Here is a 13886-nt window from a genome sequence, read left to right as displayed (position 1 = left end):
GTTACTTGGCTGCTAAAGGCGGCAGATTAAAAAAGTGAGTGTATTCAAAAATGCAGTTTTCGGGGTTTGAATACATGGAAGAGTAGTGGAGGGGTCTAGGATCTTTTAGACCCTCGATCCCTCCATATAGAGTACCTGTCACTGCATATTGCTGTCACAAGGGATGTTTATATTGCTTGTGACAGCAATAAAAGTGATCAGATTTTTTATTTTTTTTTAAATCCTGTGTTAAAATTAAAAAAAATAAATAAATAGGGAAAAAAAATTTTAGCTGCCCCCCGCGCCGTTAGGTCGCGCACGAAAGAAAACGTATATGGAAGTCGAGCCGCGAATGAAATCACTGTTCAAACCACACATGTGAGGTATCGTCGCGATTGCCAGAGCATGAGCAATAATTTAAAAAAAAGAGCTACACTCTAACTCTAAACTGGTAACCGTTAAAAATGTTTAACGCGTCGCCTATGGAGATTTCTATTGACCGTAGTTTGTCGCCATTCCACGGGTGTGCGCAATTTTAAACCGTAACATGTTGGGTATCTATTTACTCGGCGTGACATCATCTTTCACAATATCAAAAAAAATGGGCTAACTTTACTGTTTAGTCTTTTTTTAAATGCAGTGAAATGTGATTTTTCGTAATTTTTCCAAAAAATGGCGTTTGAAAGACCGCTGCGCAAATACCGCGTGACAAAAAATATTGCAATCACCGCCATTTTATTCTCCAGAGTCTTTGCTAAAAAAATATATATAATGTTTGGGGGTTCTAAGTAATTTTCTAGCAAAAAATACTGATTTTAGCTTGTAAACAAAATGTGTCAAAAATAGGCCTGGGGCTTAAAGAGGAAGTAAACCCTCCTCTGACACTTTTACCCATAGGTAAGCATATGATAAGGCTTACCTATAGGTACTGTAAATATCTCCTAAACATGTACCATTTAGGAGATATTTACCTTACATGCAGCCAGTGACGTCACTGGCGCATGCACTCTGAAGGAACGGCTGGTGCCGTTCCTTCAAAGCCCCGTGCCGTGACCGTAGGCTCCCGCACGCGTGCACGGGAGTGACGTCACCGTGGCTCCGGCCAATCAGATGGCCGGATGCCGCGATCCCGGAAGACGGACGACTGGACATGTCGCCCGTCATAGAGGTAAGCGGGCAGCACGGCGGGGGCTCGTTCGAAGGTAAGTATTTCATAATGAGCTAGTATGCGATGCATACTAGCTCATTATGTGTTTCTCTTTCAGCTTGTAAAAAAAAAAAATGTAACTGTTTACAACCTCTTTAAGTGGTTAAAGGAACTTTAAATTGACCCCAGTAACAATTAGAAAATCAAACGAATGTTCTTAAAACTAAAGATTTTAAAGTTCTACTGATGTGCGGCTAACTTTAGACTCCTGACAGTCTTCTAAATAATATCACCTAATTTGCAAATATAAAGGACAGTGTACTGTTGATAAGGTTGTGATAAATGACATAACCTGTCTAAAGGCTACACCAAGAGTTTGAGAAAAATAACATAACTTGTATAGACATAGGGCTACACCAAGAGTTATTTGTTGATCTTTTATGAATTTGATAAATCCTGTGAATTAGTTTGCTAATATGATCTAATGGCCAGATTTCAGGAAAAAATTCATAGTATCTGCTATTCGTTTAAATACTTCCTGACTACATGACATTTGCTTTTTCTTAGCATAAGCAATTAGTGCTTTCTAGTGGTAATATGTAGGTACTGCAGGAATATTTTTTGTCAGTTCACACTTTGTTGACAGATTTTTTTGAAAGTAATTCTTTCTATCTGAATAAGCAGTAGTATTAAATTATTTCCTAGAAACGTAACTGTAATTTAATGAATACTGAAAACAGGGAAATGATGATATGTAAAAGTCTTAACGCTTACTAAAATTGGCTGGGGTAAAATAATGCTACTACAAAAAACAGACATTACAACACAATACTTTAAGCTATCACCAGAAGGGTCAATGATAATGCAAGTCACTATATAAAATGACGTTATCACACAATACATGAAGTTATAAACAAAAGAGTCATTAGCACCTTTTGCTAAGGCTGCCAGGTATGCCCGCATGTGGGATCTGTAAACAGATTAAAATTAAGCTGGCCATACAATAGTAGATTTTTGAATGAATTTTTGTACGAACATTTGTACAGAAATTCTCAGTACGTTTAATGACTTGACAAATGTCATTCGGCAGTACTACAATATTGTATTTGCTTTTACCATTTGATTTCGAAAAAATAAAGTTTACAGAAAAACTACATACACTGCTCCTTCGATTATTCTCATCATTGCAGTCAAAAATGAACAACCATATGAGCCCTCTAACAATTAGAAAATCAAATTAATGTTTTTACAATGGAAACTTTTAAATGAAATTCAACTAGTGTATTGCCAGGTTTAGTGAAATGAATTATATGTTACACTGGTAATACCATACCAAATTCTGATATGAGGAACATGATACAATGGGGTCGATTTACTGAAGGCAAATAAACTGCGCACTTTCCATGCAGTTGTATTCATTTTCCTCAAAGCTTAGCAAATGTAGTGAAGTTTCACTTTGTAAAGAATATCCAATCAGTAGCAAGTAATTTAGTTTCCTGGGCTACTTGTCTCAGCAGCCATTGCAGTTAACTAATCATGTGGGTGTACATGGGTCAAAGCATATGAGAAAGCCTATAACCACAACTAATAATACATGCAGGTTTGCCCCCTTTAGGTTTATGGTCAGTGTAAATGCCCCCTTTATGTTAGACTGGAGATCTATGTAAAAGCCCCTTTTGTAATGGTGGTCTGTATAAATGTCCTTTTTAATACTGGAGGTCTGTGTAAGTTTCCCTTTAACCCTTTCGCTGCCAGGCCCTGTACTCCACTTTTAAACTTAGCTTGCCAGGCCATTTTTGCAATTTTTCCATTGATTTTTTAATTTTTCCCTTACAGCATTCAGAGTTTGTTAAAGACCCCCCTGTGACGGTGGCAGGTATCAGACCCCTAGCCTTCTCATCCAACTTGTGACCAAAGACCAGGCAATCCCACACCCTGCCGTCACTTGCGTAACAATGCCACTCTCACCTGCACCCAGCACACAGATTGTCCAACTTGCGGGACCACAATCTGAATGCCAGCAGATTGAGAGTGATTGTCACCGGGTTAATTAAAGGAATAACCTTTTCTATGCCACCACCGCTACGTTTGAGCCCAGCAGACGCTCGTAATTTTAGAAATATCAATTATGACTTTAGGATAACCATCTGTAACACACACTGTCACCTCAGACAAGAATGCTCAGATTTATCCTAGACAGTAGCACTCTTTCAGGAGACAGGTTCTTTTGGGTCAGTTTGCATTTAAGAGCTTAGAGACAAAGTTAACACTTTTCAAAATAAGGTTTAATTATTAGAAAGGTTAAAATTGGTGCGAATAAAATATTTACAGAAAAATGGGTTACAAAGAAATAGAGACACAATACAGCAATTTTAGAAATATGAATATAAAGAGTGAAAATTCTTGCATTAAAACGGTCCTGGTATTACCTTAGTTTCAGAAGATGATCAGGTATGATTGGTTCCCCTTGAGCGATGTTATGGCCTCGATGGTAGGATGAGAACTGAGCTCTCTATCAGTTCCTGTCCTTTTCTCGGACCCTCCAGGGGGTGCTACCAGAAGTACTCGGCCAATAGGCTCTGAGTCTATAAACTGCTAAGGGACCTCCCGGTTTGACAGATTAATAAAAGCACTCATATCTTGAGACAGTAACGGTTACATGCTTGAAACCGATATTTTATGGTCCGGTTTTGAATGTCTTATCTTTAGACACTAAACATGGGTTATCTCGAAATAACCTCTGACCTGTAAGGCATCTGATCGATAGCTTGTCTTTCCTAGGCAGGAAGGTGTTCAAGTTTGATCTTAATTTGATCTGTATTTTATCTGGCATTCAAATATATTTTTTCTAGAGACATATCTTGCTTGGGTATAAAGTTAGAAAGTTTTATGGTTAACTGTGTCATTTTCAAATGACCTAGGAGCCATATGCTGTGTTCAGATTACAAATTTACTCTAGAGCACGAGGAGACAGAATGTCTGTGCGGTCAATCTGCTTGTGTATATTAAAGGTGTGAAAAGTGTCAGCTACGCAGGAACCTGCATTGAGTGACACTAATTGAGGTGAGGTGGGGGCGAATGAGTGCCTTTTGGTTCCACTGATTAGCGAAAGGTGGGGGCTACTTTCGCTCAAGGAGCCTGGGTCACTAAACAAAATGGATGCCGAGTACAAGATGGTGTCTTCACGCACGATACCATTTCACCTCCCCTTCTTGTGGGCGCATAGGCGGGGAATTTACGATTTCCCGCCGAACGCAACCGACTTCCGTGGGTTCGGTTTGCCGTGACAAACCACTCGCATTGCCATGGGTACTGCCTTCCTTCTGCTGGATGACAGATGCTACTCCCCTGGGGAGAAGATTACGGCTCAAATAGAGGATGAGAGTTTCCTCTCCTTTAGCATCCCTCCGGCCTAGGGCTGTATCTGGCCCAAAGGTAATGGCATAGGGTTGTGCCGAGACTAGGCGTTTAAATTCCGGGCCCCATGTCCCAGGTGCACGCCTGCACGGGCCAGTACCTCCGTCAGGGCCGGATGGTCCTTCTGACACACTGGCATCAAGGAGGCCCGTCTAACCAGGGTACCGTTGGGTTGGTCAGTCACAGGTTCAGCTGAGCCACTATCATCGCACCCCAGCATCCACCTGTGGCCAGCTGTACCCAGGAATGACGTACCCAAAGTGGTGGTGTGAGGAGTAGGCCAGGTCCTGGTATCCTCAGTTCCAGATCTCTGGGTGCCTACTCCTCCCTGCTTTTCCCAGTACAAAACCGCTGACAGGTCCATCTGACAGTTACTATGCAGAACTGTCAAACTAGGCCATGCCAGAACGTTTGGGACTGTGGACAAGAGCTCTGGGTGTTCCACCCAGACAGGGCCAAACACTACCAGGCCCCTAAAGCAGGCCACTGCACCAGGTTCGACCTCTCCCTGTGGATCACACGTGACCCTTAGGGAGGTGTCTGATGCTTTCCCAACCCCATCTAGCAGTGCCGTAGACGCAGTTAAGCCACATGGGTTGGGGAAGGCTGGCTCGTCCTGAGCCTTTCAGGTTAGGTTTGGTCCACGCCCCCTGCTCAGGTTCAAGGTGGTTCGACAGCGGGCACCAGCCAGCTGCTTTGACACCTCATGGTTCCTGGGCACGGGGTAGGCCACAATCGCAGGGCTGACATTCAGCCTGCTAAAGGCTCCACAAAGCCTTCTCTCGGTCTCCTGTTCCCCATCGGCCTGCATCTCCTGTGAGACAGGGGGGGTCGCAGGTATGGGGGGAGCAGACACCCAGGCGCCCATCTCGTGGACGTCAGGGTGTGTCCTCCCAGGGTCTCCAATATCTCTGACGCAGCATGCGGTAAGCACTGCCAGCAGCATAGATACCTGGAGGGGGAAGGGGGGCTTCAGCTGAAGGCCCAAACCCACGCCCTGAGTGTCAGCTACCGCTAACAGGACACTTGTCTTTGCCAGTTCAGGGGTATTAACTCTGTCCCTGGCATGTGCTGGGCTAGGATGCTGTGTGAGGATCAGGTCAAGCCACAAACCCTGGTGTTTCACTCCAGGCCCGGTCCGCCTGATCCCACAAGGATCCTTACAAATCAGATCATGTGACACCTTCAATACATGTCTGTGAGGTGGACTGGACACAATGAACAGCTGTTTAACCCCTTCAGTCTCCAGGCCTCCTGCCTGTTGTCCTGTCACACATATCTGCCCATTGTCCCAGTCAAGCTGTTTACTCATCACAGCAGGAGGCCTTTCAGCTCCATTCCTAAGTGATCTGATAGTCTGGTCGATCCGCAGTGCTGCCTCACAGGCAGTACTATAAGTCCCAGCCAGCTGTCCTGTGGCGAACGAAGACAGCTGCTGAGGCTTAACAGAGGTGGATTCAACGGGGTCAGAACAAGGAGAGGACATAGAGACCTCCTCCTGCTGCTCTGCGACCAGGGCCTGCATCTCCCCTGCCTTTGCCACACTGCGATGGACCAACAACATGGGTAAAACATCATTATTTTCATCATCATTAGCATCAATATTATCATCATCATCATCATTTTCATCATCATGAGAATCAACGTTATTATCATCAACATTATTACAGTATACCGCTGGTAACTCCACAGGCAAGGGGGCCTCCTTTCCTTCTTCAAAAGATGGAGGACCTGGGACTTCAACACCACTCCACCCCTCCCCCTCCCTCTGTCCATCCATAGGTTGCCCAGACATTAACCCAATATCTGCACACAGTACCTTGTCAAGTCCAGAGAGTTCAGTGGAGGCATCCAGGGTGCTCTTAGCAGGGGTGTAGTACGAAACAAGGGTACCTAGGTCGGCACCAACCAAAACATCTGTGGGGATTTCCTCAGAGACTCCCACCTCCCTCATCCCACTTCCAGCACCCCAATCAAGGAAAACATGGGCACGGGGTACCTGTGAGCGGGTGCCCCCAACTCCAATGAGGGTAAAAAACTTTCCAGGGATGATGTCCCTTCTTATCACTTCTGGTTTGACCAGGGTGACTTCAGGTCCTGTGTCCCGGAAACCAGTGACAGTCCGGTTGCCCACGGTGACGGGCTGCAAGTTGGCGGCAGTCACCCGGGATTTCCTGCGGACATACAGCACGGAGGAAGAGTTGCTGGCCGGCTGACCAGGTGATCTCATCTGCTTCTGCTCAGGGTACTGTGTCCTGAGATGTCCCGCTTTTCCACAAGTGTAGCATCTGCGGGTGTCAGTTGTAGGGAAGGTGACACCAGGAACTGCAGGGGCTGGTTGCTGGGGAGCTTGACTCCTAGGTGCAGGAGGTGTTTCCATGTGTGATTTCCCTCCTTTCGAACCATACAGAGGAGCCTTGCGATGGTCAGATACCCGAGTGTGGATGTAGGTATCTACCAGTTCTGCTGCTTATTGGGCAGAGGCTGGCTTTCGTTCCAGCACAAACTGTCTGACGTCTGTAGGACAGATGTGCAACAATTGATCTCCAATCATGAGATCCTCCAGGGACTCAAACGTAATGGCCTTCAAGCCCTTAGTCCACTGACGGAACGTGGTCCGTAAGCGGCTTACCACATCCATATATGAGTCCCCAGGCCCATTGTGCTTGGGGCAGCTGGTACTGGCGGCAAGTCTTTTCAAACTACAGCAGGTACACATCAATGTCACTGTCCTTTTCCATAACTGGAAATTTGGCTGCCGGGCTCATAAGCAGAGAGGTGTCCCTGTGCTCTAGGGATCCGAGGTTCTGAGTCTGTCGCTGCAGCTGGAGTTTAGCCATCTCCTGTACGTGCTGACGATTAGCCTCCCTCTGTGCATCCTCTCTCTCTCTCTCAGCCTGGCGTTCGGCTCTCTCAGCCTCTCTTTCAGCCGCCGCCCGTTGTTCCTCTCTCTCAGCCGCAGCCTGGCGTGCCATAAACTGCAGGTACGCCATAGGATCCATCTCCTTAACACGTTGTAGTGTTTCCTGCATTTGAGGAGAGTCTATGCTGGTTGCAGGCAAGCTGGGGCTGGTCTGCACATGCTGTGGAGTGGAGGTAACATCCAGTGGTATTCCAGTGTCAGTCTCTGCTGGCCCATCCTGTGCAGCCGTGCCTGAATCACTGGGCTCTGAAGAAATGGAAGCCTCTTCCTCTGGTTCCACCAGATTTCGGCTTGCCTGGATATCATACTCCTGCAGGGCATGAATCATTACTTCACGAGTTTTGCCACTGACGTCAAGTCCTTTTGATGTGCACTCCGTAGCAAGTTAATTTTTGTTCATTTTCTTATATTCCGATAAACCAGGCATGTTTGCAAGCAGAAAAGATAGAACAGAAAGCAAAGATAGGAAGGAGCTGTAGAAAGTAGAGATTGTTGTGTGTCTCTTTAAAAAAAAAAAAATATGCACCAGTTTGTCTCTAAGGACTGCTTTCCACAACAGTTACAATCCTTCAGTACAGAGCTAATTCCTAACAGTGCACTGAATGCTCTTAAATGAAAGACTATTCCACGTACACTGCCAGCCAATATGCGATGGTGGCAGGTATCAGACCCCTAGCCTTCTCATCCAACTCGTGACCAAAGACCAGGCAATCCCACACCCTGCCGTCACTTGCGTAACAATGCCACTCTCAGCTGCACCCAGCACACAGATTGTCCAACTTGCGGGACCACAATCTGAATGCCAGCAGATTGAGAGCGATTGTCACCGGGTTAATTAAACGATTAACCTTTTCTCTGCCACCACCGCTACATTTGAGCCCAGCGGAAGCTCGTAATTTTAGAAATATCAATTATGACTTTAGGATAACCATCTGTAACATTCACTGTCACCTCAGACAAGAATGTTCAGATTTATCCTAGACAGTAGCACTCTTTCAGGAGACAGGTTCTTTTGGGTCAGTTTGCGTTTAAGAGCTTAGAGACAAAGTTAACACTTTTCAAAATAAGGTTTAATTATAAGAAAGGTTAAAATTGGTGCTAATAAAAATATTTACAGAAAAATGGGTTACAAAAAAATAGAGACACAATACAGCAATTTTAGAAATATGAATATAAAGAGTGAAAATTCTTGCATTAAAACGGTCCTGGTATTACCTTAGTTTCAGAGGCTGAACAGGTATGATTGGTTCCCCTTGAGCGATGTTATGACCTCGATGGTAGGATGAGAACTGAGCTCTCTATCAGTTCGTGTCCTTTTCTCTGACCCTCCAGGGGGTGCCACCAGAAGTACTCGGCCAATAGGCTCTGAGTCTATAAACTGCTAAGGGACCTCCCGGTTTCACAGATTAATAAAAGCACTAATATCTTGAGAAAGTAACGGTTACATGCTTGAAACCGATATTTTATGGTCCGGTTTTGAATGTCCTATCTTTAGACACTAAACATGGGTTATCTTGGAATAACCTCTGACATGTAAGGCATCTGATCGATAGCTTGTCTTTCCTAGGCAGGAAGGTGTTCAAGTTTGATCTTAATTTGATCTGTATTTTATCTGGCATTCAAATATATTTTTCTAGAGACATATCTTCCTTGGGTATAAAGTTAGGAAGTTTTGTGGTTAACTGTGTCATTTTCGAATGACCTAGGAGCCATATGCTGTGTTCAGATTACCAATTAACTCTAGAGCACGAGGAGACAGAATGTCTGTGCGGTCAATCTGCTTGTGTATATTAAAGGTGTGAAAAGTGTCAGCTACGCAGGGACCTGCATTCAGTGACACTAATTGAGGTGGGGTGGTGGCGAATGAGTGCCTTTTGGATCCACTGATTAGCGAAAGGTGGGGGCTACTTTCGCTCAAGGAGCCTGGGTCACTAAACAAAATGGATGCCGAGGACAAGATGGTGTCCTCACGCATGATACCATTACACCCCCAAACCTTTTTTTTTTTTTTTTCTGAAAGCTCATGACCAGTATTATACAAATGAGGTGCTACTGATTTTCAGGGCACAATAATGTTTGAGCAAATGTTTAGCAAAACAATATTTTTGCTCAAAATACACTAAAATCATTATTATCAGATAAATACCAACCCCATTTTACAAAATTCCTACTAAATATAAAAGCCAACCTGTATTGAGTTAATAACCACTATTTGTAAATTTTAGATTGCGCCTTTTTGCGAAATGGTGAAAATGGAACACGCAAAAATTGAAATATCCAAATTTCTCTAAAAATCTAGCAGTTTCATTGTTCCCTTACAGCTTTCAGAGTTTAAGACCCCCCCCCCCCCCCAAACCATATATAAGCACATGACTTGTGGAATAAAAATAAGGTGCTACTGTTTTTAACGCCCTGCGATATTTGTGCAAATGTTTATTAAAAAATATATTCGCTTTCATTTCTTTAAAATCATTTTTAGCAGATATAAACAAAGCAAATTTTACAAAATTCCTGCTAAATATAAAAGCTTAACCTGTATTGAGTTAATCAACAACAAATATTTGTAATTTTTAAATTACGCCTTTTTGCAAAATGGTGAAAATTGAACGTACGCAAAAATTTCAAATTTCTCTAAAAATCTGAAGGTAGTTATTGTTCCCCTACAACTTTTAGAGTTTGTTAAAGACCCACCAAACCATATATTTTCTGAAAGCATTGGACCAGTAGAATAAAAGGAAGGTGCTACTGATTTTTAAGGCACCGCAATATTTGTGAAAATGTTTATCAAACCAATAATTTCGCTATAAATACACTAAAGTCATTAATTGGATGGATTCTTACATGGCAAAATGTACAAAATTCCAGCTAAATTCCTATGTAATTGAAAAGTTAAACCTACATTGAGTTAATAAATTAAATATTTGTACATTTTAAATTGCACCTTTTAGTAAAATGGTGAAAACTAAAAGGTACGCAAAACTGTAAAAAAAAAATGATTTACTATGGAGGTTACCATTTTTCTCTTACAGCTTTCAGAATTTGAAAATACCCCTCAAACCATACATTTTCTGAAAGCACATGACCCATAGAATAAAAAACATGCTACTGATTTTTTGGGTCCCGCAATAATTGCGCAAATGTTCATCATATCGCTATTTTCACTAAAAATACACTAAAATCATTAATAGTGCACATAAACACAACATAACTTTCCTGCATAATTCCGGCTAAATTACTACTAAAGCATCGTTCACATGTGGCTTACTAAAGTGTATGTACATGGACGGACATGTTTACCCACACAGGGATGCACAGGTGTTCCGTGCATCCCCGTACAGGCAATCCCATTCATGTCAATTGGGATGCAATGGCTGCACAGGCATAGCTGCTGTTCCCAGTCTGACATCCGTGAGGGTGTGGGTGCACGACCCCAAATGCAGACAGTGTGAGCTCAGGGATATGCACATGGACCTACATGGATGTCAAATTGGGAACATTGACTCTGTTCTTGCAGTTGCTACACCCCAAATTACATTAGTGGGACTGCCTGCACCCGTGCATCCCTGTAAACGTACGCTGTGAATGCCCTGTGTGAACAAGGCCTTAGGCCCCTTTCACACAAGCAGACCGATTGGGTCTGTCTATCCGTTTTTCAGGCAGGCCCAGTTGAACCACCCTTTGTTTTCTATGGAAAGGCTGATGTAAATGGACATGTGTCCATTTATACCCACCTGCACCTGATCCGATCCACTAAAAACAGATGGATGGGGATCCCATTCCCCATCCATCTACCGGATCGGATGGAAATGGACAGGCGGTCCCTTTCCATTCGACCGCCCCATAGAGAACAGCGGGCTGTGTCTGTGTCCACTCTGCAGCAGCGGAGCGGATGTGGACCTTTCATCAGCCTGCTCAGCGGGGATTAGCAGAAAGCTGTCAAGGGACATAGGAGTCATTGGTAGCGATGGCTGCCCAGGTCCACTGTACCACATGGAGGGGGCTGGTAAACACATGTACCAAGCCCCAGCTTCACCAGCACCCACACAACCCCCCCCCCCTCAGCCTGACAGTTCGCCACCAAAGCACAGTGCCAGTCAGCAGCTACAGGCGATGGGAAGGGAGGGATGCCGCCAGAGCAGGGATGGATCAGGGGTGCAGAGGCCGGTCCAGGTGGGTGATCGGACTGGCGAAGGACCTGGCCAGCTGCAGGCTGCCAGTAAAAGGGTTAAATTTGTGGTCAGTGTCCGCTTTTACATTGTTGATCAGTGAAATATTCCACTTACATAGGTGCTTATTTTAAATGTACCATAGGGATTGTGTAAAATAGTCTCCCTATGTCACTGTCATTAAATAAATAATTACATTTCTAACTTTTAATGGAGAAGTCTAGCCAAAGCTTGTTTGGCTGTACGTCTCCTATGGATCACAGGAGTGCAGTTTGTTCTGCACTCCTGTGATCTGTTTTCAGCAGACAGTGGACTTCAGCGTCACAGAGCTGGTCCAGGCTCTGAAAAGATCCCGACCATATGTCGAGATCCACCCAGAAGCCTAGACTGACAGCTGAGAGTCTGAGCCAGCCCCTACTGCCCCCTCCACAGCCCAGCGCTTCAGTGCTGGAGCGGTAGAGCAGAGAGCCAGAGACTGACAGTTACCGACTCTCTGCTCACTGAATGATGAGAACTGAGCAATCAGCAGTCTTTGATTGCTCAGTTAGTGTAGATTCGGCGGGCGACAGATGCAGCATCAGATCGATGCAGCATCAGATCGAGAGTATCATTGTTTTTTTTTCTACACCCTATACTTCTCTTTTAAATACCATTCCAGGTTTAATCAATGATTTATTTCTCTTGCTCTCTGTCTCTTTATCTCTCTATATAGAACTAGATATACGTATAGTTCACTCAATACTTATAAGTTCGCTCAATAAATTACCTGTGCTACAATGCTACACACACTCATAAGCAATTTTAGGTGCTGCTGCTGCCTGAACATGGCCTGTGTTTTCTTCTGTTGACTGAAATGATGTTGGCACACATAGGTGGATCAGTCTTTGGAAAAGTAGCCATTTGCAGGTTTGTGCTGATTTATCCAAAGCACCTTAAACATGTGAGGATGAAGAATTTGGGTAAAGTGACTTAGAAAGAAAATCTTATCTAAGTGAACGGCCCAGACTAGCCAACTGGGTTTTTTTGGATCCCACAAAAGCCACGTGGAATGTCATTAAAGTAACAACACAGTTTACAAAAGGAGTAAAACAAAGCAAGTGTTCTGAGCACAAAAGTTTTAAGGCACACTTGTGAGGAGTTCTCCATTCATTATACCTATTTTGAGCTTACATGTTAGTTTTGTTTTGTTTTCTCCCACATCTCTGTTTTTCTATTGTGCAAAGAGCTAAATGGCACAGGCATAGTTGATTGTGTAAGATATGAGGGTGCCTCATAATAAAGTTTGAAGCAGGGCCTTGTGGTGTTTGGCTATGACTCTAGATCTGTGTTTACAGTCAAGAAATACAAATTCTGCCCTTATGAATGAGATAAATACACAATGCATGAATACCAGTTATCCACTGATCATGCTTCTGTCTTGCAGGTTAAATTGCCCTTTCCAATTGATCAAATCACAGATCTTCCACGCAATGATTTCCAAATGATGATAAAAATGCACAAGCTGACCTCAGAACAGTTGGAATTTATTCATGATGTTCGACGTAGAAGTAAAAACAGGATAGCTGCCCAGCGCTGCCGGAAAAGAAAACTCGACTGTATTCAAAACTTAGAATGTGAAATACATAAGTTGGTGAGTAATCACTTGATACTGGGATGGAATGCACTACATTGGCGAAATATGGTAAATAAGAAAGAAAATAAACTGCACTATAATGGTGGAAGAATCTTCAGTGTCAGGCTAGACTGCCTCACAATCTTCATTTATGAAATTGCAACTTCTAAGAAGTGAATGGGCATCTTAAACTTTAGGAAATGGAAGTACTAGTAGGACATGGGTTGCAGAAGTTCCTAGAACCAAGGCTTTTAAAGCAGAATCGGGTGTCAGTGTAGATCCTGATGATTGCCTGGCCTTTTCAACCTCTGGCTGTTGGATTTACACAGGTTTGTTTTTTTATTGTGCACTTCTGCACCCACAAATCTGGTAACATCTTAATTAAATTCTGTTGCATATTTCTTCAGGCATCTAATTTATAAAGAGCCGAATATCGTCCAAAATCAGTCGGTACAGTAGAAACCTGCCCACAATGGCCCCGTATGAACAGGTCCTTGTTTGACAGAAGCCAATCCCAGGACCAGCTTCTGTCAAATGAGCATGCTGGAAAACCAGCAGCCGATCTGCATCCGATCAGCGCTCTCTGCTATTGGCTGTGAGCGATGACCAATGTGATCTGGCGGGGGGCAGTCCCTCTGTCAG

General features: G+C 43.8%; 1 protein-coding gene across 2 annotated transcripts in view; it reads left to right on the top strand.

The window, feature by feature from the left end:
- Positions 1-13886, top strand: part of BACH2 (BTB domain and CNC homolog 2) — a 338775-nt gene that overhangs the window by 317727 nt on the left and 7162 nt on the right. For both annotated transcript variants that reach the window (XM_082250238.1, XM_082250239.1), the window contains one exon: positions 13056-13262. In XM_082250238.1, the coding sequence (XP_082106364.1) occupies positions 13056-13262 (207 nt within the window). The remainder of the gene's footprint in view (positions 1-13055; positions 13263-13886) is intronic.

The sequence above is a fragment of the Pelophylax lessonae genome (genome assembly GCF_965119305.1).
Source record: "Pelophylax lessonae genome assembly, chromosome: 3".
In the NCBI taxonomy this organism is placed as follows: domain Eukaryota; kingdom Metazoa; phylum Chordata; class Amphibia; order Anura; family Ranidae; genus Pelophylax; species Pelophylax lessonae.
This window is presented reverse-complemented; position numbering and strand designations above follow the sequence as displayed.